The sequence below is a fragment of the Columba livia genome, chromosome 3 (genome assembly GCF_036013475.1).
Source record: "Columba livia isolate bColLiv1 breed racing homer chromosome 3, bColLiv1.pat.W.v2, whole genome shotgun sequence".
NCBI classification, from domain to species: Eukaryota; Metazoa; Chordata; class Aves; order Columbiformes; family Columbidae; genus Columba; species Columba livia.
Window position 1 is genome coordinate 83,953,912 of NC_088604.1, and position 20,608 is coordinate 83,974,519.

Sequence of the window (20,608 nt, forward strand, 5' to 3'; positions counted from 1 at the left end):
GTTAGGTTTAGGCTTAGGTTAGTGTTAGAGTGAGGTTTAGGGATATTGTTAAACTTAGGTAAGGGTGTTGGTCAGGGTAAGGGTTAGGGTTATGTTTAGGATTATGCTTAGGTTTAGGTTAATGTTAGAGTTAGGTTTAGGCTTAGGCTAGGGTTAGCGTTAGGGTTTAGTTTAGGGTTACTGTTAAACTTGGGTTAGGGTTAGGGTGAGGGTTATGGTCAGGGTCAGGGTTAGGTTAGGGTTAGGGTTAGAATTAGGGTTAGATTTAGGATTAGGGTGGGGTTGGGTTTAGAGTTAGGGTTAGTGTTAGGCTTAGGTTAGGGTTAGGGTGAAGTTTAGGGTTATTGTTAAACTTACGTTAGTGTTAGCGTCGGGGTTATGGTCAGGCCTTCAGGAATCAGGGTGGTGCTCTCGCAGACAGAAGGCACCACTGCACAGGAACACAGCTCCCACTGCACTGTAGGCACCGCAGGAGGCTGGTGGAGCAGGAGCATCCAGCAGCTACAAGACTGGACTTCAAGGCTAAAACCAGCGCTCCTACTGTGCAGGGGAGGTATGGCACTGTAAAGCTTCTGTTAAAACAATTAAGCACATGCTCTTCATAAATGAGCAAGCAAATGCATATGCAAGCACTGCTGTCTGGTAGGAACTGATAGGTTAAATTAAGAATCAAGATTTCCAAACACGCTTGAAAATCATACTGACTTCTAGGACAACAGAAATGTAGATAAAATCTAGATAATGCTCTTACCTCGACCGCAAAACTGTTGAATCCTGCCAAGAGGAGCACACCATTCTCCTCCTTTACGAGGCCGCTACGAGACCAATGGGCCATATCAAAAGCACAGGTTTTCCTGGGCCCTCAACTCCAGGGGTCATACGTGTTTGCGCTGTTGGCATTCAAAGGAATCACACACCTACTTTTCCTGCATCCTTCTCTCTCTGTTAGGGTTATCGTTAAACTTAGGTTAGGGTTATGTACAGGGTTGTGGTCAGGGTTAGGATAGGGTTAGGGTTAGGGTTAGATTTAGATTTAGGGTTAGTGTTAGGTTTAGTCATGGTTAGGGTTAGGGATAGGGTTATGGTTAGGTTTAGGATTAGGGTTAGGTTAGGGTTACAGTTAGGCTAAGGCTTAGGCTTAGGTTAGGGTTAGGGGAAGGCTTAGGTTAGGGTTAGGATGAGGCTTAGGTTTATTGTTAAAGTTAGGTTAGGGTGTGGGTCAGGGTTATGGTCAGGGTAAGGGTTACGGCTAGGGTTAGGGTTAGGGTTATTCGTATGGTTAGCTTTATACTTAGATGGTTATCATTAAACTTAGATAAGGGTTATGTACAGGGTTATGGTCAGGATCAGGGTATGGTTAGGGTTAAGGTTAGGCTTAGGCTTAGGCTTAGGCTAGGTTTAGGGTTAAGTTTAGGGTTATTGTTAACCTTAGGTTTCGGTAAGGGTGAGGGTTATGGTCAGGGTCAGTGTTAGGTTAGGGTTAGGGTTAGGGTTAGGGTTAGGGTTAGGTTCAAGACAAGGTTGAGGTTATGGTTAGAGTTAGGGTTAGGGTTATCATTAAACTTAGGTTAGGGTTCGGGTTAGGGTTAGGTCATGGTTAGGGTTTGCATTAGCGTTAGGATTAGGGTTAGGTTAGCATTAGAGTTACTGTTAGGGTTACATTTAGGGCAATTGTTAAACAGATAAGGATTATGTACAGGTTTATGGTCAGGGTCAGGGTTAGGTTACGGTTAGGTTTAGGGTCAGAGTCAGGATTAGGGTGGGATTAGGTTTAGAGTCAGGTTTATTGTTAGGCTTAGGTTAGGCTTAGGGTGAGGTTTAGGACTACTGTTAAACTTAAGTTTAGGGGCAGGGTTATGGTCACAGTAAGGATTAGGGTTAGGGTTAGGTTTACGCTTAGGTTTAAGATTAGGATAACGTTATGGTTAGAGTCAGGTATAGCCTTAGGCTTAGGTTAGGGTTTGGGTAAAGTTTCGGGTTAGGGTGGGTCAGGGTTATGATCAGGGTCGCGGTTAGGTTACGTATAGGGTTAGGGTTAGGTTATGCTTAGGGTTAGCATTAGAGTTACGATTAGGGTTAGGTTAGGGTTAAAGATAGTGTTAGGGTTAGCTTTTGGGTTATCAATAAACTTAGATAAGGGTTATGTACAGGGATATGATCAGGATCAGGTTTAGGGTAGGGTTAGGGTAAGGGTTAGGGTTAGGTTAGGGTTAGAGTTAGTGTTAGGGTTACCTTTAGGTTTATCGCTTAATTTAGGTTACGCTTATGTACAGGGTTATGGTCAGGATCAGGGCTAGATTAAGTTTAGGCTTAGGCTTAAGGTTAGGGTTAGGGTTAGGGCTAGGGTTCTGGTTAGGGTAAGGGTTAGAGTCAGGTTTAGGGTTAGGGTTAGCATTAGTGTTAGTCTTAGGTTTAGGGTTAGGGTTAGGTTTAGAGTTAGGGTTAGTTTTAGGTTTCAGTTAAATTTACTTGACGTTTAAGGTTATTGTTAAACTTAGGTTAGGGTAAGGGTCAGGGTTAATGTCAGGGTCATGGTTAGGTTACGTTTAGGGTTAGGGTTAGGGTTAGTTTATGGTTAGGGTTAGCATTATTGTTAGGATTAGGAATATGTTATAGTTAGTGTAAGGGTTACCTTTAGGTTTATCGTTTATCTTAGGTTACGGTTATGTACAGGGTTATGGTCAAGGTCAGGGTTAGGTTAGGGTTAGGGCCAGAGTTAGGATTAGGGTGGGGTTAGGTTTAGAGTTAGGTTTAGCATTAGCCTTAGGTTAGGGTTAGGGTGCGATTTAGGATTATTGTTAAACTAAGGTTAGGGTTAGGGTTAGGGGTAGGGTCAGGGTTATGGTTAGGTTTAGGATTAGGGTGAGGTTAAGGTTAGATTTAGGGTTAGCCTTATGCTTAAGTTAGGTTTAGGATTAAGTTTAGGGTTATTGTTAAACTTAGGTTAGGGTTAGGGTGAGGGTTATGGTCAGGGTAATGGTTAGGTTAGGGTTAAGGTTAGGATTAGGGTTAGGTTATGGTTAGGGTTAGCATTAGGGTTAGGATTAAGGATAGGTTATGGTTATAGTTAGTCTTAGGGTTACCTTTAGGTTTATTGTTTAACTTTGGTTACGGTTATGTACATGGCTATGTTCAGGATCAGGGTTAGGTTAGGCTTGGGCTTAGGGTTATGGTTAGGGTTAGGCTTCGGGCAGGGTTAGGTTGACGTTTAGGGTTATTGTTAAACTTAGGTTAGGGTAATGGTCAGGGTTATGGTCAGGGTGAGGGTTATGTTACGTTTAGGATTAGGGTCATGGTTAGTTTAGGGTTACGGGTAGGAGCAGGTTTAGGGTTAGAATTAGAATTAGGGTGACGTTAGGTTTAGAGTTAGGGTTAGTGTTAGGCTTAGGTTAGGGTTAGGGTTAAGTTTAGGTATGTTGTTAAACTAAGCTTGGGGTTAGTGTGAGGTTTATGATAAGGGTCAGGATTAGGGTAGGGTTAGGGTTAGGTTATGGTTACGGTTAGCAATAGGGTTAGGATTCGGGTTAGGTTAGGGTTAGAGTTAGTCTTAGGGTCACCTTTAGGGTAATTGTTAAACTTAGGTTAGGTTATATACAGCATTATGGTCAGGGTATGGGTATAGGTTAGGGTTAGTGTTAGGGTTAGGGTTTGGTTATGGTTAGAGTTAGGGTTAGCCTTAAGTTAGACTTAAGTTAGGCTTAGGGTTAAGTATTAGGTTTATTGTTAAACTTAGGTTAGGGTTAAGGTAAGGTTTATAGTCAGGGTCAGGGATAGGTTAGGGTTAGGGTTAGGATTAGGTTATGGTTAGGGTTAGTACTAGGGTTAGGATTAGGGATAGATTACAGTTATAGTTAGTGTTAGGGGAACCTTTAAGTTTATCATTTAACTTAGGTTACGGTTATGTGCAGGTTTATGGTCAGGATCAGGGTTAGGTTAGGCTTAGGGTTACGGTTAGATATAGGGTTACGGCTTAGGTTAGGGTTAGGGTGAGGTTTATTCTTATTTTTAAGCTTAGTTTAGGCTTAGGGTCAGGGTTATGGTCAGGGTAAGGGTTATTGTTAGGGTTAGGTTTTGGGTTACAGTTAGGATTAGGGTTAGTTTTAGGATTAGGTTTAGGTTAGGGTTAGGCTTAGGAGTAGGTTAGGGATAGGTTTAAGTTTAGGGTTATTTGAAACTTAGGTTATAGTTAGGGTGAGGTTTATTGTCAGGGTCAGGGTTTGGTTAGGGTTAGGGGTAGAGTTAGGATTAGGATGGGGTTAGGTGTAAAGTTAGTTTTAGTGTTAGGCTTAGGTTAGGGATAGGGCTAGGCTGAGGCTCAGGGTTATTGTTAAACTTAGGTTAGGGTTAGAGTCAGGGTTATGGTCCGGGTAAGAGGTAGGTTTTGGGTTCGGTTTAGGGTTACGGTTAGGTTTAGGATCAGGGTTAGGTTAGGGTTAGAGTTAGGGTTAGGATTAGGTTAGGGTTATGTTTAGGGTTATTGTCAAACTTAGGTTAGGGTTAGGGTGAGGATTATGGTCAGTGTCACGGTTAATTTATGGTTATATTTAGGTTTAGAATTGAGGTTAGATTTAGGGTTAGGGTTAGCATTAGGGTTAGTATTAAGGTTAGTATATAGGGTTAGCTTAGCGTTAGAGTTAGAATTAGTTTTACCGTTAGGGTTATCGTTAAACTTAGATAAGGGTTATGTAAAGGGCTATGGTTAGAGTCAGGGTCACCGATAGGTTACAGTTAGGGTTAGGTTCAGGGTTAGGTTAGGGTTAGGCGTAGGTATAGTGTTAGAGTTAGGGTAACGCATAGACTTAGGTTAGGGTTAGGGTGAAGGTTATGGTCAGGGTTTGGTTTCTGAACAGGGTTATGATCAGGGTCAGGGGTTAGGTTAGGTTTAGGGTTAGGGTCAGAGTTAGTGTTAGGGTTAGGTTAGGGTTAGAGTTAGGGTTAGGCTTAGGCTTAGGTAAGGGTTAGGGTAAGTTTAGGGTTATTGTTAAACTTAGGTTAGGGTTAGGATGAGGGTTATGGTCAGGGTCAAGGTTAGGTTAGGGTTAGGGTAAGTTTAGGGTTATTGTTAAACTTAGGTTAGGGTTAGCATGAGGGTTATGGTCAGGGTCAAGGTTAGGTTAGGGTTAGGGTTAGGGTTAGCATTAGGGTTAGGATTAGGATTAGGTTATGGTTAGAACTAGTGTTAGGGTTACCTTTAGGGTAATCGTTAGACTTTGATAAGGGTTATGTACAGGGTTATCGTCAGGCTCAGGATTAGGTTAGGGTTAGGGTTGGTGTTAGGGTTAGGGTTAGGCGTAGGCTAAGATTAGCATTAGTGTTAGGGTTAGGCTTAGGCTTACTTTAGAGTTAGGGTTAAGTTTAGGGTTACTGTTAAACTTAGGTTATGGTTAGGGTGAGGGTTATGGTCAGGTTCAGGGTAAAGTTACGGTTAGCGTTAGGTTACGGTTAGGGTTAGCATTGGGGTTAGGATTAGGTTGAGCTTAGCGTTAGTGTTAGTGTTAGGGTTAGCTTTCAGTTTATCGTTAACCTTATGTTGGAGTTATATACAGGGTTATGGTCAGGGTCAGGGTTAGGTTACAGTTAGATTTAGTGTCAGTGCTATGGTCAGGGTTAGGTTACGCTAAGGGTAAGGCTTAGGGTTAGGGTTACAGTTAGAACTAGGGTTTGGGTTAGGGTTAGGGTTAGGTTTACGGTTAGGATTAGGGTTCGGCTTAGGTTAGGGTTCGGGTAGCGTTAGAGTTAGGCTTAGGCTTAGTTTAGGCTTAGGGTTAAGTTTAGGGGTATTTTTAAAGTTAGGTTAGGGTGAGGGTTATGGTCAGGGTCAGGGTTAAGTTACGGTTAGAGTTAGTGTTAGGCTTAGGTTACGGTTAGTGTTAGCATTAGAGTTAGCAATAGGTTTAGGTTAGGGTTAGGGTTAGGTTATGGTTATGGTTAGGGTGTAGGGTTAATTTTACGCTTAGCTTACGGTTAGGGTGAGGTTTAGGGTTAGGAATAGGGTCAGGGTTATGGTCAGGGTTAGGGTTAGGGCTAGTCTTAGGCTTTGGTTAGGGTTAGGCTATTTTAAAACTTAGGTTAGGGTAAGGGTCAGGGTTATGCTTAGGGTTAGGCTTAGGGTCAGGGTTAGGTTAGGTTTTGGGTTAGGACAGGTCTAGGGTTAGAGTTAGGATTAGGGTGACGTTAGGTTTAGAGTTAAGGTTAGTGTTAGACTTAGGTTAGGGTTAGGGTTAAATTTAGGGTTATTGTTAAACTTAGCTTAGGGTAAGGGTGAGGGTTATGGTCAGGGTCTAGGTTAGGTTACGGTTACTTTTAGGTTTAGGGTTAGGGTTAGGTTTATGGTTATCGTTAAACTTAGATAAACTTTATGTACAGGCTTATGGTCAGGGTCAGGGTTAGGTTACAGTTAGAGTTAGGGTTAGGCTTAGCATTAGGGTTAGGGTGGGGTTATGTTTAGAGTTAGTGTTAGGCTTCGGTTAGGTTTAGGTTGACGTTTAGGGTTATTGTTAAACTTAGGATAGGGTAAGGGACAGGGTTATGGTTCAGGGTCAGGGTTAGGTTACAGTTAGGGTTAGGGTTAGGACTAGGGTGACGTTAGCTTTAGATTTAGGGTTAGTGTTAGGCTTAGGTTAAGGTTAGGGTGAGGTTTAGGGTTAATGTTAAACTTAGGTTAGGGTGTGGAACAGGGTTATGGTCAGGGTAATTGTTACGGTTAGGGTTAGGGTGTTAGGTTATGATTAGGTTTAGCATTAGGGTTAGGATTATGGTGCGGTTAGGTTCATAGTTAGGGTTAGTGTTAGGCTTAGGTTAAGTTTAGGGTTATTGTTAATCTTTAGATTAAGGTTAGGGTGAGTGTTCTGGCAAGGTCAGCGTTAGGTTATGGTTATGGTTAGGTTTACGGTTAGGGTTAGGTTTAATTTTAGAGTTAGTCTCTGGTGAGGGTTAGGTTGATGTTTAGGGCTATTTTGAAACTTAGGTTAGGGTAAGGGTCAGGATTATGGTCAGGGTCAGGGTTAGGTCAGGTTTAGGGTTAGGGTAGGTGTAGGGTTAGAGTTAGGATTAGGGTGACGTTAGGTTTAGAGTTAGGGTTAGTATTAGACTTAGGTTAGTGTTAGGGTTATCATTAGGGTTAGGGTTATGGTTAGTTTTAGGAGTAGGCTTAGGTTACGGTTAGAGTTAGGTTTAGAGTTAGGGTTTGGCTTAGGTTTAAGTTAGGGTTAGGGTGAGCTTTAGGCTTATTGTTAATTTTATGTTAGGGTTAGAGTCAGGGTTATGGTTAGGGTCAGGATTAGGTTAGAGTTAGGGTCAGGGTTATGGTCAGTGTCAGCGTTAGGTTAGGGTTAGGGTCAGGGTTAGGTTAGTGTTAGGCGTAGGTTTAGGGTTACAGTTAGGATTAGGGTGGGGTTAGGTTCAGAGTTGGGGTTAGTGTTAGGTTTAGGTTAGGGTTAGAGTGATGTATAGGGTTATTGTTTAACTTAGGTTAGGCTCTGGGTTATGGTCAGGGTAATGTTTAGTGTTAGGGTTACGGTTAGCATTAGGGTTAGGGTTAGGTTTAGGATTATGGTTAGGTTAGGGTTAGAGTTAGGGTTAGGCTTAGGTTAGGGCTAAGTTTAGGGTTATTGTTAAACTTAGGTTAGCGTTAGGGTCAGGGTTAGGTTAGGTTAGGATGAGGATTAGGATTAGGTGAGGGTTAGGATTAGGGTTAGGGTAGGGTTAGAGTTAGTGGTAGGGTTAGCTTTATGGTTATCGTTTAATTTAGTTTAGGGTTATGTACAGGGTTATGGTCAGGGTCTAGACTTAGGTTAGGGTTGGGGATATCGTTAGGGTTAGTGTTATGGTTAGTTTTAGGATTAGGCTTATGTTATGGTTATAGTTAGGATTAGAGTTAGTTTTAGGCTTAGGTTAGCATTAGGGTGAGGTTTAGGGATATTGTTAAACTTAGGTAAGTGTGTTGGTCAGGGTAAGGGTTAGGGTTATGTTTGGGTTTAGGATTAGGTTTAGGTTAACGTTAGAGTTAGGCTTATGCTTAGGTTAGGGTTTAGTTTAGGGTTATTGTTAAACTTGGGTTAAGGTTAGGGTGAGGCTTATGGTGAGGGACAGGATTAGGTCATGGTTAGGGTTCGGGTTATGTTACAGTTAGGGTTAGTATTAGGGTTAGGATTAGGGTTAGTCTAGGGTTAGAGTTGGTGTTAGGGTTAGCCTTAGTGTTATCGTGAAACTTAGATAACGGTTATGTACAGGGTTGTGGTCAGGGTCAGGGTTATGGTTGCGGTTAGGATTAGGCTTAGGGTTAGAGTTGGTGTTTGGGTTAGCTTTAGGGTTATCATTAAACTTAGGTTAGGGTTGTGTTTAGAGTTATGGTCAGGGTCAGGGTTAGGTTAGGGATAGGGTTAGGATTAGGTTTAGTGCTAGAGTTAGGGTTAGATTTAGGATTAGGGTGGGGTTAGATTTAGGGTTATTGTTAGTGTTCGGCTCTAGGTTAGGGATAGGGCTAGGGTGAGGTTTAGGGTTATTATTAAACTTAGGTTAGGGTTAGGGTGAGGGTTATGGTCAGTGTCAGGGTTAGGTTAGGGTTAGGGTGGGGTTAGGTTTAGAGTTAGGGTTAGTGTTAGGCTTAGGTTAGGGTGAGGTTTAGGGTTATTGTTAAAATTAGGTTAGCTTTAGGGTGAGGGTTATGGTCAGGGTCAGGATTAGGTTAGGGCTAGAGTTAGGGCTCGATTTAGGATTAGGGTGGGGTTGGGTTTAGAGTTAGGGTTAGTGTTAGGCTTAGGTTAGGGTGAGGTTTAGTGTTATTGTTAAACTTACGTTAGTGTTAGCGTCAGGGTTATGGTCAGGCCTTCAGGAATCAGGGTGGTCCTCTTGCAGACAGAAGGCACCACTGCACAGGAACACAGCTCCCACTGCACTGCAGGCGCCGCAGGAGACTGGTGGAGCAGGAGCATCCAGCAGCTACAAGACTCGACTGCAAGGCTAAAACCAGCGCTTCTACTGTACAGGGGAGGTATGGCACTGTACCCTATAAAGGCACACAGAGGAAAGCATTTTCTTTACTGAGGCACTGGAAATACTCTCTCATGAATATGCTGGTAAGAGTGAAGTTAGGACACATACAGGAGATTAAAGATCAGCCTACTTTATGGTAGATAAAGGAAGATCACTGTTGGAACAGTTGTTATAAAAGGTTTACTAAAAAGTAACATGCTTGGTTCTCATATTAGGGATCAATTAATTACACCTGTGACAAATTATCGCTCTAGGCTTTATCTGTAAATCTAGCTGTACTATATCAACTTTTTATTCAATGCTATTTTATAGGATTCGTTACGGATTTTAAGTTGCTCCATATACTCACAGTTTCTATTTTTGCTCATTTGAAATTAACTGAATCTTTTAAAGCGCAACTTGGAAAAATCTTGGAAGCAAATGATACTTTGTGCTAATCCCATCTGGTACTGCTGCTTCTTTTCCAGATTCCAGGTGCATTTGAAGAACTCCTTACACAATGGGCACCAGGCCTCTGTTTGTACTGCATCCGATCATCTAATACCTCTTCCCTGAGCTGGTCTGAGCACACGCCAGCAGAGAAGCATTACAACCTTGCCAGGCATTCTCCAACACTCCTTGTCCAAGATCACAAAAGACCTCTCTCTAAAAAACAATCAAGCGCATGCTTTTCATAAATGAGCAAGCAAAAGCATATGCAAGCACTGCTGTCCGGTAGGAACTGATAGGTTAAATTAAGAATCAAGATTTCCAAAAACACTTGAAAATCATACTGACTTCTAGGACAACAGAAATGTAGATAAAATCTAGATAATGCTTCAAACCAGTAAATTGATAAATGCCAGTGTCACGGAGGCACCCCGTAGGTTAATTTAAGGGACAACAAGGTCCAAAAACAACTTTTATTAAACCGGTGAGAAACAGGGTTTTAGCACTCCCAAAGTGATTTAAATACAGGTTCAGATATCAGTTGAGGAAAATTATTAAGGGGCAGCAACTAACACAACAGGCGGTCCACAGTGTGCATGCACGTGTCTTCACTCAATACAATGCCAGGGCCGTCCCCCAGTCCCGGAGAAGTACACACTTGCCTAAACACAGTGCAGAATTGTTTTTTTAAAGAGATACACGTACTAGTAGTGAGTACGGAAAGTGTACACTTGCAATTCCGCGAGGGTAAATTTATAATACACTCACAATCCTGCAAGGGTTAATTTACTTACACGTGCAAATGTGCACGGAATATTACATGTGCTTACGTGTAAGCATGGGAGGAAAATACACTTGCGATTGTGCGAGGAAATAATTTAAAGTACGCGTGCAAATGTGCATGGAAAGTTACACGTGCATATGTGCATGGGAGGAAAATACACCCGCGATTCTGCGAGGATTAATTTTACACGTGCTCATATGGAGCACGAAAAGTATAAATATACTCGCAATCCTGCGAGAAGTTTTACTCACATCCGTGGCGGCAAGGCAAGCGGAGTCTCCATCCCGGGGCGGGGGGCTCTCGGTGGCAGCATCTCGCTCGTGCTCCAAGAGACCCACACAACGGGCAGAGTCTCGACGAGAGTCCCGTTTTTATAGTGGCTGATCAGATCTGACTGTAGGCATTCTAGAAGCTTCTCTGCACCCACACACTGTCTGTGGGTGCCCCTGAAGCCTCCAAACATCCCCCACACTGGGCACAGGCTCAGTGTGCCTCGGCACTCCCTTCTAATGGCCCTGGCCAGGGTGCTCTGGGGCCAAACAAAAGAAGCTGTTAGCCTCAAGTAGCAGAGAGAGAGGGAGATGTGCCTACTCCTTCCATACTGAAGGAGGGAGGGGGAGAGAGGGGGGTTTGCATTCTGCCACAGCCAGTCATTTGCATTACATTTATATGAATGTTAATAACGGGAGATATACAGTTGTAGACTTGTCAGTTTGTTTATTAGCTAGAACTGCTTTTAGTTGGTTCTTTGAATAAAATCTTACCTGGCCTGCAAAACTGTTGAATCCTGCCAAGAGGAGCACACCATTCTCTTCCTTTACGAGGCCGTTACGAGACCAATGGGCCAGATTGAAAGTACAGGTTTTCCTGGGCCCTCAATTCCCAGGGTCATACGTGTTCATGCTGTTGGCATTCATAGGAATCACACACCTACTTTCCCTGCATCCTTCTGTCTGTGTATTAAAACTAATATTGTAGTATCGAAATAGAATCATACATTCACTAATAACTCATGGTTTAGTCTGGATTTAAACCAAGTTCAACAGCAATGCACACCACAGCAATGGCTGCTGTGGGACAAGCCTGCTCCTGAGCCATGCCAGGTGACACTCAGCTGAGGAGTAAGTGACCTGAACGAAGCGACAGATCAGTAACCGTAACTTGCATTTTTCCTCTACCTCACATATTGGTCATCCACACAGCACAAAATGCATTTTATTTTAAGAATAGCTTTAATACAAAAGTAACCACAGTACATTTATCTCCAGGCATATCAGAGAGACTCATTATCTTGACTACTTTGGCGAAAAAAAGTATTCCTGGTATGGGAACCTGGAAGTTTTGCACAGGAGACGAAAGGACAAAAACAAATAAGCTATCTTATTACTTGAAATTCTATTACTTCATAGCATTTTCAGATTGGCCTAGACCAAAAGGTTACAAGCATTGCCTAACAACTCAAAAGAAACTATGGATTTGCTTCTGCCTGTAGCTTGTTTTGTTCCGACCAGAAATCAACAATTATTTATGATCAGTTACATGGGAACCGATGAAATTGCAGCAAATGAATTCATTGCGCTGCCAGCCCTGAGAGTAGTTTTCCATAAGAGGAAGTCCTGATGGGGGATTAAATCAGTTATCTGCAGCCTCGTTTGCACACTGGGGGTATACAAATATTAAGGCAAATAAACTAAGTCAACATGAATCAGTTAACGCTTTAAGCACCAACTGGCTATCGAAAGTAAAATAGATTTGCTTTAATTCTCCTTCATGTTACAACCTGGAATGAGTACTTCCCTCAGCCTGGGCTTCTAAACATTTGAAGAAAAAAGTCTTATAAATATTTGCGTTAGCTCTCAGAGGTAACCCAGGGAACCACTTCTATTGAAACATTTCTTTTCTTGACAAATTCCCTTCTAACAACAGTCCCTAATCTTATTAACATTCATTCTCCCTTCACTAATATTTCTTGTTATGCGTCTCCTGGAAATAAAATCAGCCATTACGCCTATTTTTATTCTTTCTGAAAGGTGAGAGTCTGCTACCCCAAGGCAGTGGCATTTTCTCTGGGGTTACAGCCCCAAAGGTACAGATGCACAATTCAGCTTCAGCTTTTAGCCATCTGACACGAGATCCAAGCAGATGCATCAAAACACTCTTGAGAAATTGTATTTTTTCTCTAGGGGGAGAAAAAACACACACCCCTCCCTCAAGTAATTAGATTTCCTACAGAAAAACTTCAGAATTGCTCTATTTAGTAATGAACTGTGCCCGGTAGCTCTCGGGAAATTCTCTTGCTCACAGAACTGCTGCTCCACACCCCCTATAGCCTTCTGCATGCAGTCACCACAAGGAGGCATCACCCTGTTTCTCTTGCAGCTGCTCATGCTCTTCTCTGGCATCATGAATATTATTGTCATCTCAGGTACAAATATCTGCAATTGTTAAGCCTTCTGGCCTGCTCTGCCACTCACCGAGGCAATTTTAATCTTTTAAAAGGCAGTTTCCTCCCAGCTGATCCCCACCATGAAGAGGCACTGCCTGGATCCCCAGATCTTCCTCACCCTTGTTGAAACTATCTTTTCCACTCTGTCCTTCGCATACTCATAGCAAACCCACACAGAAACACCCGAGCCAAATCCATTTTCTCCACTTCATTTTAATCCCATCCTGGAGTTGCCATCCTAACGCCGTTAGCCAGCTTCTCTTGCTTTTCTGAGGCCCCATGTCAAAATTCCCAATGCCTGTTTTTACTTCCATTTACCTTCCTTGGCCTCCAGCTTTCTGAAATCCCACTCTTTGTCACACATTATGCTTACACTCCTTTGTGAACTGCTCCCTGGGGCAACTGGTCAGCACCCAAGAACTATGCACTGAATCTATGCAACTGAAAAAAATGGAGGAAAACATTTTAACATATGATTAAAGCTCCTTTACAGTAAAAAATTACTAGATTACTACAAACCTCTAGGAAGTTATTAAACCTCATGCCAATTTTGTTGTTATTACAATTGCTTTCTTTTTCCTCCACAGCACTGCCAAATGAGAATTCAGCTGAGCTGGTTAGAAAATAAAGAAGCTAAAAAGTACTGCAAATTAGTGATAAAAACAGCTAATAGAATGTTTTCATGTTCTAATTGGTTATCATACAAAAAAAAAAAAAATACACTCCAAGTATAAGACACAGGAACATGTTAAAAACCTATTCAGCAATCTTCAGTAGCATTTCATCAGTCACTTCTCTTAGATCAGGAACTGAAGCATTCTATAAATACTCCTGTGCTCCACACAAAATATATATATATTCAGATTTGACATCCATTTTCCAGTCTGGTTTTGAAAGATTTATCTTTTACCCCATTTTCTGAGCTATTCATTGCATTTCTGTATAATGAGAAATTTAAAAAGATTGCTGGAACTTCCCTGGTCCCTTTCCCTTTTGATCATACTTACGGTGTAGTTCAAGTACAATATTCAGAGCAATTAATAACTAACCTGACTGAAAGGTCTTAAACTGCCACTCCCACACTGTCAACACATGGCATTTTTTAAGCTTTCTTTCAGTCATTAAATATTCCCAAGGGGAAAAAATATCCAAGTGGATGCAGCTGCTTCTCTAGAATGACCTGAGACAGAAAAATCATGGTCCCAGAAGATACTTTTTACAAGCCTAGTCTGTTATTAATACATTCATCCATTAGGTACAAGATATTAGTTAAGCAAGAAATCATTTCTTAGAGCAACTGGAGTAGTTTTTACTAATTGAAAAGTTTAATGTCAGGTTCCACCATTCTGTAGTCTTCAAAGTTGCATCCATATATAAATTAACATACATAAAAATAATCCATTGTCTAAAAGACTGCACATCAAAATAGTACTTCCATGTCTGCTTTTAAAAGAATAGGTTTTTTGAATTTATTTTTACAAATTGAAGCTTTATAGGGACATTTACTCCATAACCCAAGATTATTAATGAAATAATCATTCAAAAATATGGTTTGTAACTAAGATTTCTGTACATTTTTGTACCTTTTTCAGACTATTATGTTAGCTTTACCACCATGTTTGCAGTGCTATGAGATATGCAGGCTTCAAATACTGCTAAATATGTTTACAGACAAGAATTATTTTAATTATAATAGCATTCCAATTAACCTTATAAAATAATTTTGGCTCAAATTTCAAAGTATGTGGGTAATATCCCTTTAAATTTGATACGCATCACACCCTCTATTTTGTTAACTTTTTGCTGACAACAAATTGTAAAAAATAGTGAAACACCTGAGGTGTGATGTGGTTTTATGAAGTGAGGAGCAGCTTTCCCAAAGCTTAAGACAAATACAAAAAAATATTGCACAGCTTAAAATATAATTGTTTACATTCTGACTTCAATACAGTACAACTTAACCGTGAATGTAAAGAATTACCAGTTTGCATTGAGTCCAATTATTTGTGCCAGAAGGTCAAACATCATTTATAAAATTTAAACGAGTATGTTTTAAATGTTTATTTCTCATAGCAATTCTAAGCAAACTTTTAAAAAGCTTAAAAAGTTTCTGGCCTCACTTTTGAGGGTCAGCAACTCTTGCAAACCAACAGTAAAATTTCTGAGCAATATAGGCCATTCAACCCACTATTCACTCAAAAAGCTATCAGACAGTAAGCATATTGTGAAGTATACATTTTTATTTAACATCCCTAAAATAAGCTGTATTTACATATTATATAAATGTATGAAGTCTTAATATAAAATAGAAAACTGCATTGACTGAGGAAATTGCACTCCATATGGAGTTACTTATTGAAGACCATTTGTTAATGAAATTTTACAATAATTTATATAAATTATCTCTTCCAAATTAGATGATTTTTTTTTCTTTTTACTAATCCAGACACTTGTGATGACTTTACAAACAGTGGTGTACACTATAAACTTTAAAAACAGTTACAGCATCTTCCGGCGCACAACTGGCTTTGGAAAATTAGACAGTCTTGTTTTGTTCTTTCGTAGATTCTTCTCTGCTGTGTCTGAGGTTTCTTTCTGTTTGCTTTTTGTTCCATCCACTGGACTTCCGAAAGGAGAGATGAATTTTATTTCCACTGGTGGAGGTGACCAAGAACCTTTTCTTGTGGTTCTGAAAAGAATGAATCAAATTGATTTTTTCTTACCAACAGTATTTAGTTAAGGAAAAAAACCTGTGGAATTACAAAATCAATGCCAAAGAATTATGACCTTCTTTGCAGGTAGGATCAAGGCAGAAAAGAAACCTAGACAAGCATCCCTTGCCTTCTATTCCTTACCAGACTGTCCCAAGCATTTTCAGTCACTATTCATGAGCTTTTAGAGGGCACCCACCCCAGCTTTTAAAAAGCAGATGTCCTCTAACAGCATGCCAGAAGGAACCAGAAAACGTGCAGAAACAAGCAGTTCTCTTTATTCATTGTCTGACCCGCTCCTGCTTTGTATGGGGAACTAAAGACTGTCAGAGCATGGTTTCGTAAGGTAGAATAAGACGCCATTAAGAGAACACCACCACTGCAAAGAATAGTATCCACTTGCCCTTTTCTATTCCCTCCCTCTTTTGTTTCCATCAGAAAACTAAACCATTAAGTGGGGAAAGAGGTGCCTATTAGACCAGCAGGCTGGATAGACTCATGAAGTCAGAGCACAACTGCACAGCCAGGAGAAAAAGAGGAAGTTAGGTGGCTAACAGCTGAACCACTAACAGAATAAAGGAGTAAGTGTCCAAAAGAATCGCATACTTGCTTGCTTTCTTCATTTTTGATTCTGCAGTTCCTACCCTCTTTATTTTTTGCTTTCCCACAGACTCTACGGATTTGGCATCCTCTTCCTCCTTAGTTGGAAGCTCCTATGTTAAGGCAAAAAAAACATTACTCATACACAAGTTCTTACACTTGTACAGAACACAAACCAATGTTTTTTTCATGAACAAGTCATGCCAAAGTTATTTCTGAACGCATTACAGTTACTCTCCACAAAAACTAACCTTCCACCTCAAATTACTGTACCATCCTATAAGTTCAAATTCTGAAATGAACAGGCAACACACCAAGTTTAAAGACAGCCACTGTGCCTTTTAGAATCATAGAATAGTTTGGGTTGGATGGGACCTTCAAAGGTCCCCTAGTCCAACTCCCTGCCATGAGCAGGGACATCTTCTACTAGGTCAGGCTGCTCAGAGCCCCGTCCAGCCTGGCCTGGAACACCTCCAGGGATGGGGCATCTACCACCTCTCTGGGCAACCTGGGCCAGTGTTTCACCACCCTTTTGTTAAAGGTAAAGCAACACATATTAATTGACGTAAACAGATTCAAAATTGATTTTGGTAGCTAGTTTTCATGAAGAAACAACCCCCCACACTGTTTAGCTATTAATTTAAAGCTCTCTTTTAGATAAACTTCCAAGGAAAAAGGCAAGGCATTGCAAAACATTATTTGAAAAAGCAATACAGAGCACAAAACAAGAACATGGGACAACTAAAGTTTTTACTTACTGGTTCTTTCACAATTTGGGAAATGCTAGATACATTTTTGCTCCTTGACCTCAAAAGAGGGGGTGAAAAGACAAATTGAGAAGACAAGTCCAGGTCTAAATCCTTAAGCTGCACAGGATAGTCGTCTTTTCCAGCTAAAATGACAATGTATTGTTAACACGCACGTACATTATACAAGAAGAATAGTGATGTTAAATACAGCTGATCACAGAATGTTAGGGATTGGAAGGGACCTCGAAAGATCATCTAGTCCAATTCCCCTGCCGGAGCAGGAACAGCTAGACAAGGCTACACAGGAAGGTGTCCAGGCAGGTTTTGAATGTCTCCAGAGAAGGAGACTCCACAACCTCCCTGGGCAGCCTGTTCTAGTGCTCTGACACCATCACTGAGAAGAAGTTTTGTCTCAAATTTAAGTGAAACCTTTTGTGTTCCAGTTTGTACCCATTACCCCTTGTCCTATCATCGGTTGTCACCGAGAAGAGCCTGGCTCCATCCTCGTGACACTCACCCTTTATATATCTATAAACATTAATGAGGTCACCCCTCAGTCTCCTCTTCTCCAAACTAAAGAGCCCCAGCTCCCTCAGCCTTTCCTCATAAGGAAGATGCTCCACTCCCTTAATCATCTTCTTTGCCCTATGCTGGACTCTCTCCAGCAGTTCCCTGTCCTTCTTGAACCGAGGGGCCCAGAACTGGACACAATATTCCAGATGTGGTCTCACCACAAGATAATCAAGAGCACAATAACTTTCTGAAATGAAAGTTTCAATCAGGTTTATAAATACTCAGTGTAGAGTTATTTTTTCCCTAGTAACTGTCTCTTAGGATCCATTCTCTTACAGTAAATTGTGAAACAAAAATAAGCCAGAGTAGTGATTTTACCTGCACTTACATAAAAATATTATGCTCAAGTGGAAACAACAGTTCTTACATATCTCAATTTTTTTTAATCATGTACTCTAATAAAAAGAACCCTATGCACAGTAACTTCATTAACAAAACGTATGGCCATGAAAAACAATCACATAATTAAACAGCTGTGCAGTTGTTGGAAGATGCAGCTCATTTGAAGTTAAAAACTGAACAAAACGTGGAAGCATGTCTCCTTTATTTCTCTGCAGGAGGAAGGGGTGGCCATCACATATTGATAGATATCCTCAGTTTTTGAAACTGATAGAAATTAAGCTCATAACAAAAAATAAGCTTAAATTTCATTTCGCTCTTACATCAGCCTTCTTCCTCATCTATTCCCATCACAACTCACCAGTCAGTCACATGGAGTTCAGAGAAAAAACGAATTGCCTCTTTCAAGTTTTATTATTTTGCATGTTAAGTGCTTTAAAATACTTAAAGCCATCCTCACAGTCTGTTTTCTGTAGTTTACAAAACAGCAATACGCCCTGCTTTGCACATATAGTGCTCTTACCTTTCTTTGTCAGCTTTGTGAGAGGAGGAGAGAAAAGGAAGGACTGGTTTTCCTCAGCAGATAGTTTCTGACGTGTGGCAGTATTGCGCGATCTGGTTCTTGTCATACGATCTGTCAGAGTTCTTGGTGTTTCACCACGTCCTGATGGGTTTATGTCTTCAAGCAGCAAAGGACTGCCACCAGGTCCTTGAGGCAAGGACTCCTCCTCAAATACTGATCGTCTCTTTCTGCCCCGACGCCCTGTCCTTACTGTAGTTCTGGGTGTGGTGGATTCCTCATTTGGCTGTGTAGGTGTTTGCTCATGAGTATCCGTTTTTTCTGGTGGAGCATGTGGAGTTCTTCTTGTTCTTCTCCTAGGAGTATCAAGGATTTCCACTTTCCCACCTGAATGTATGTCTTCCTGAGTAGAGAGAGATTCTGTGGCTGCCAAGAGACTTTGTGCCTGCTTCCTAGCGCTTCTTCTAGGAGTGACAGGAAGTTTAAATTCTGTTTGAGGAAGTGATGATGTAGACACATCAAGCTCAGAATTTTCTGAAACTTCAGCTGAACTCAATTTTCTTCTTCTGCCTCTCTTAGTTGGCACAGGCAAAAGGAGTTCATCACTAGGCTGCACCTCTTGATCCTTGACAACACTTTGAGTAAACTGTAAATTAATGCTTTTCGGTTTCCTTGCACTTCTACTGGGACTGACTGCTGCTTTTATCGTATGATCAGCATAAGTCTCGGCAGTTTCTTGATCTCCTACTGAACTTTTTCCTCCTCTAGTCCTCTTGGAATTAGCAGAAGCAATGATGCTACCTTCAGCAAGAGATGCTTCTTCATTAGCCTCTTCCAAGAGCTCTGATGCAGCTTCCTTTGCTCTCCTTAATCCTCTTCTTGGAGTAACAGCTATGGACTGTGTACTGACAGACAATACTGGCCCACTGGAGGAGTGGCTGCTCTCTACTTTCTCTAAATTGGGCTGTTTTGGCTTCCTACCTCTTCTGGGAGTAACGGGGGTCACAGGTATTTGCTCATCTTGAGCATTTTCTTCTGTTTGAAGACTGGAAGTCTCAGATGCTGCTTTTGTTCGCCTGGTACTTCTCCTAGGAGACAGTCCAAACAGAACTGGTTCATCAGTCTTCAGCAATTGTGGAACCCCTGCCGATGGAATAATTAGGTTTCTACTCAGCTGTCTCCGTGTGCGTGTTCTAGGAGTGACGACATACTCTACTTGATGTCTGCTGGTTTCATCTTCCACTCCTTCTGGCACCGTTGCTAAGGCAGCTTTTGCCTTCTGGAATCTAGTTACCTTTTTCCCTATGCTTTCATGAAAAGACTGGTCTACGACTTCAGATGTGAATTCTTTACTTCTTGTATCTTTGATTACATCCAGTAAGTTCTCCGCAATAGCTGCCTTAATGGGTTCGGGCACATATGGGAGTGACTCTGCAATATTTTGAGATTCCTGATCACTAGTTACTGTAGACACTGAGTTCGTAACATGTTCTTGGTTTTCAGCGTTTCCTAAATTGTTTACAGGTCTTTCCTCCGTTGTTGTGCCAGCCAGTTTAGAAGCATCTACCAATGCAGGGTCTCCCATATCTGCTTCACCTTCTTCTCCTTCCAAGACTAAAGTAAAATTACTCTGAGATATAAAAAACTCGCCATCTCCCTCAGCTGCATCACATTCACCATCTCTATTATCAGGCAAATCACATGCAAAACGTTGCTCTATAGTATCGTAGTGGCACTGAAGATTGCCTGATGGATGTAGTTCACTGTAGGGCGATGGTTCAGGTGCTGCTTCTGAGGTTTGTGCCTTAACCGTACTGTCTTCAATAACCTAAAGTTAAAAAATGTCTGTTAACATATTAACTACCAAAAAGACTAACTTCAAAACACCGCTTTTCCTTTCAGATCACCTCCAAATGTAAAGTTAGAAACATACAATATACTCTGTACTGGAGACAAAAGACAATGTGTTTAAGGGACAGAGAACAGAGTGCTCAGCATATGCAACCATGGGCTCCATTTCTGACATTTCTGTTCATGAATAACAATTTGCCACCATCCATGAACAAGGCGAGAAGCTTCACAGCACAAGTTGCAGGAATCATCCCACTGCAGGACTCTCTGGACTGGCTACAAATCCACACAGAGTGACCAACTCTGCATCCATCATGGTAACATACATTTATGTTACCACAGTTTAAAGTTTCAGTCATGATAGTTGGTCAGACTGGCCGAGTATCTCATCCAACAGCTTAATACTGCACTTGAAAGAGTAACTGGGATTGTGTGAGACAACACCTATATTCTCAATACCTCCATCTTCTTTCCTTGTAAATCCACATGACATACTCAGGCTTTTATGTTGAGAACAAAAATAGTACCTTTTAAGTATTTCAAGTGACTCAGATGATCAAGAGAATTTAGTGACTGTGTAGACCTTTGCCCAACCATCTGAGTTATAGTGCC

The 20,608-nt window shown here is 41.2% G+C and overlaps 1 protein-coding gene across 8 annotated transcripts in view; it reads right to left on the reverse strand.

Annotated features, from left to right (window-relative positions):
• Window positions 1-13,956: 13,956 nt before the first annotated feature.
• Window positions 13,957-20,608, reverse strand: part of LOC102084908 (protein ELYS) — a 41,367-nt gene continuing 34,715 nt past the window's right edge. For all 8 annotated transcript variants that reach the window (XM_065057937.1, XM_065057931.1, XM_065057935.1 and 5 more), the window contains 4 exons: window positions 18,149-19,973; window positions 16,723-16,856; window positions 15,971-16,077; window positions 13,957-15,342 (listed from right to left, as the gene is read on the reverse strand). In XM_065057937.1, coding sequence (XP_064914009.1) covers window positions 15,153-15,342; window positions 15,971-16,077; window positions 16,723-16,856; window positions 18,149-19,973 — 2,256 coding nt within the window. In that variant the 3' untranslated portion in view covers window positions 13,957-15,152. The remainder of the gene's footprint in view (window positions 15,343-15,970; window positions 16,078-16,722; window positions 16,857-18,148; window positions 19,974-20,608) is intronic.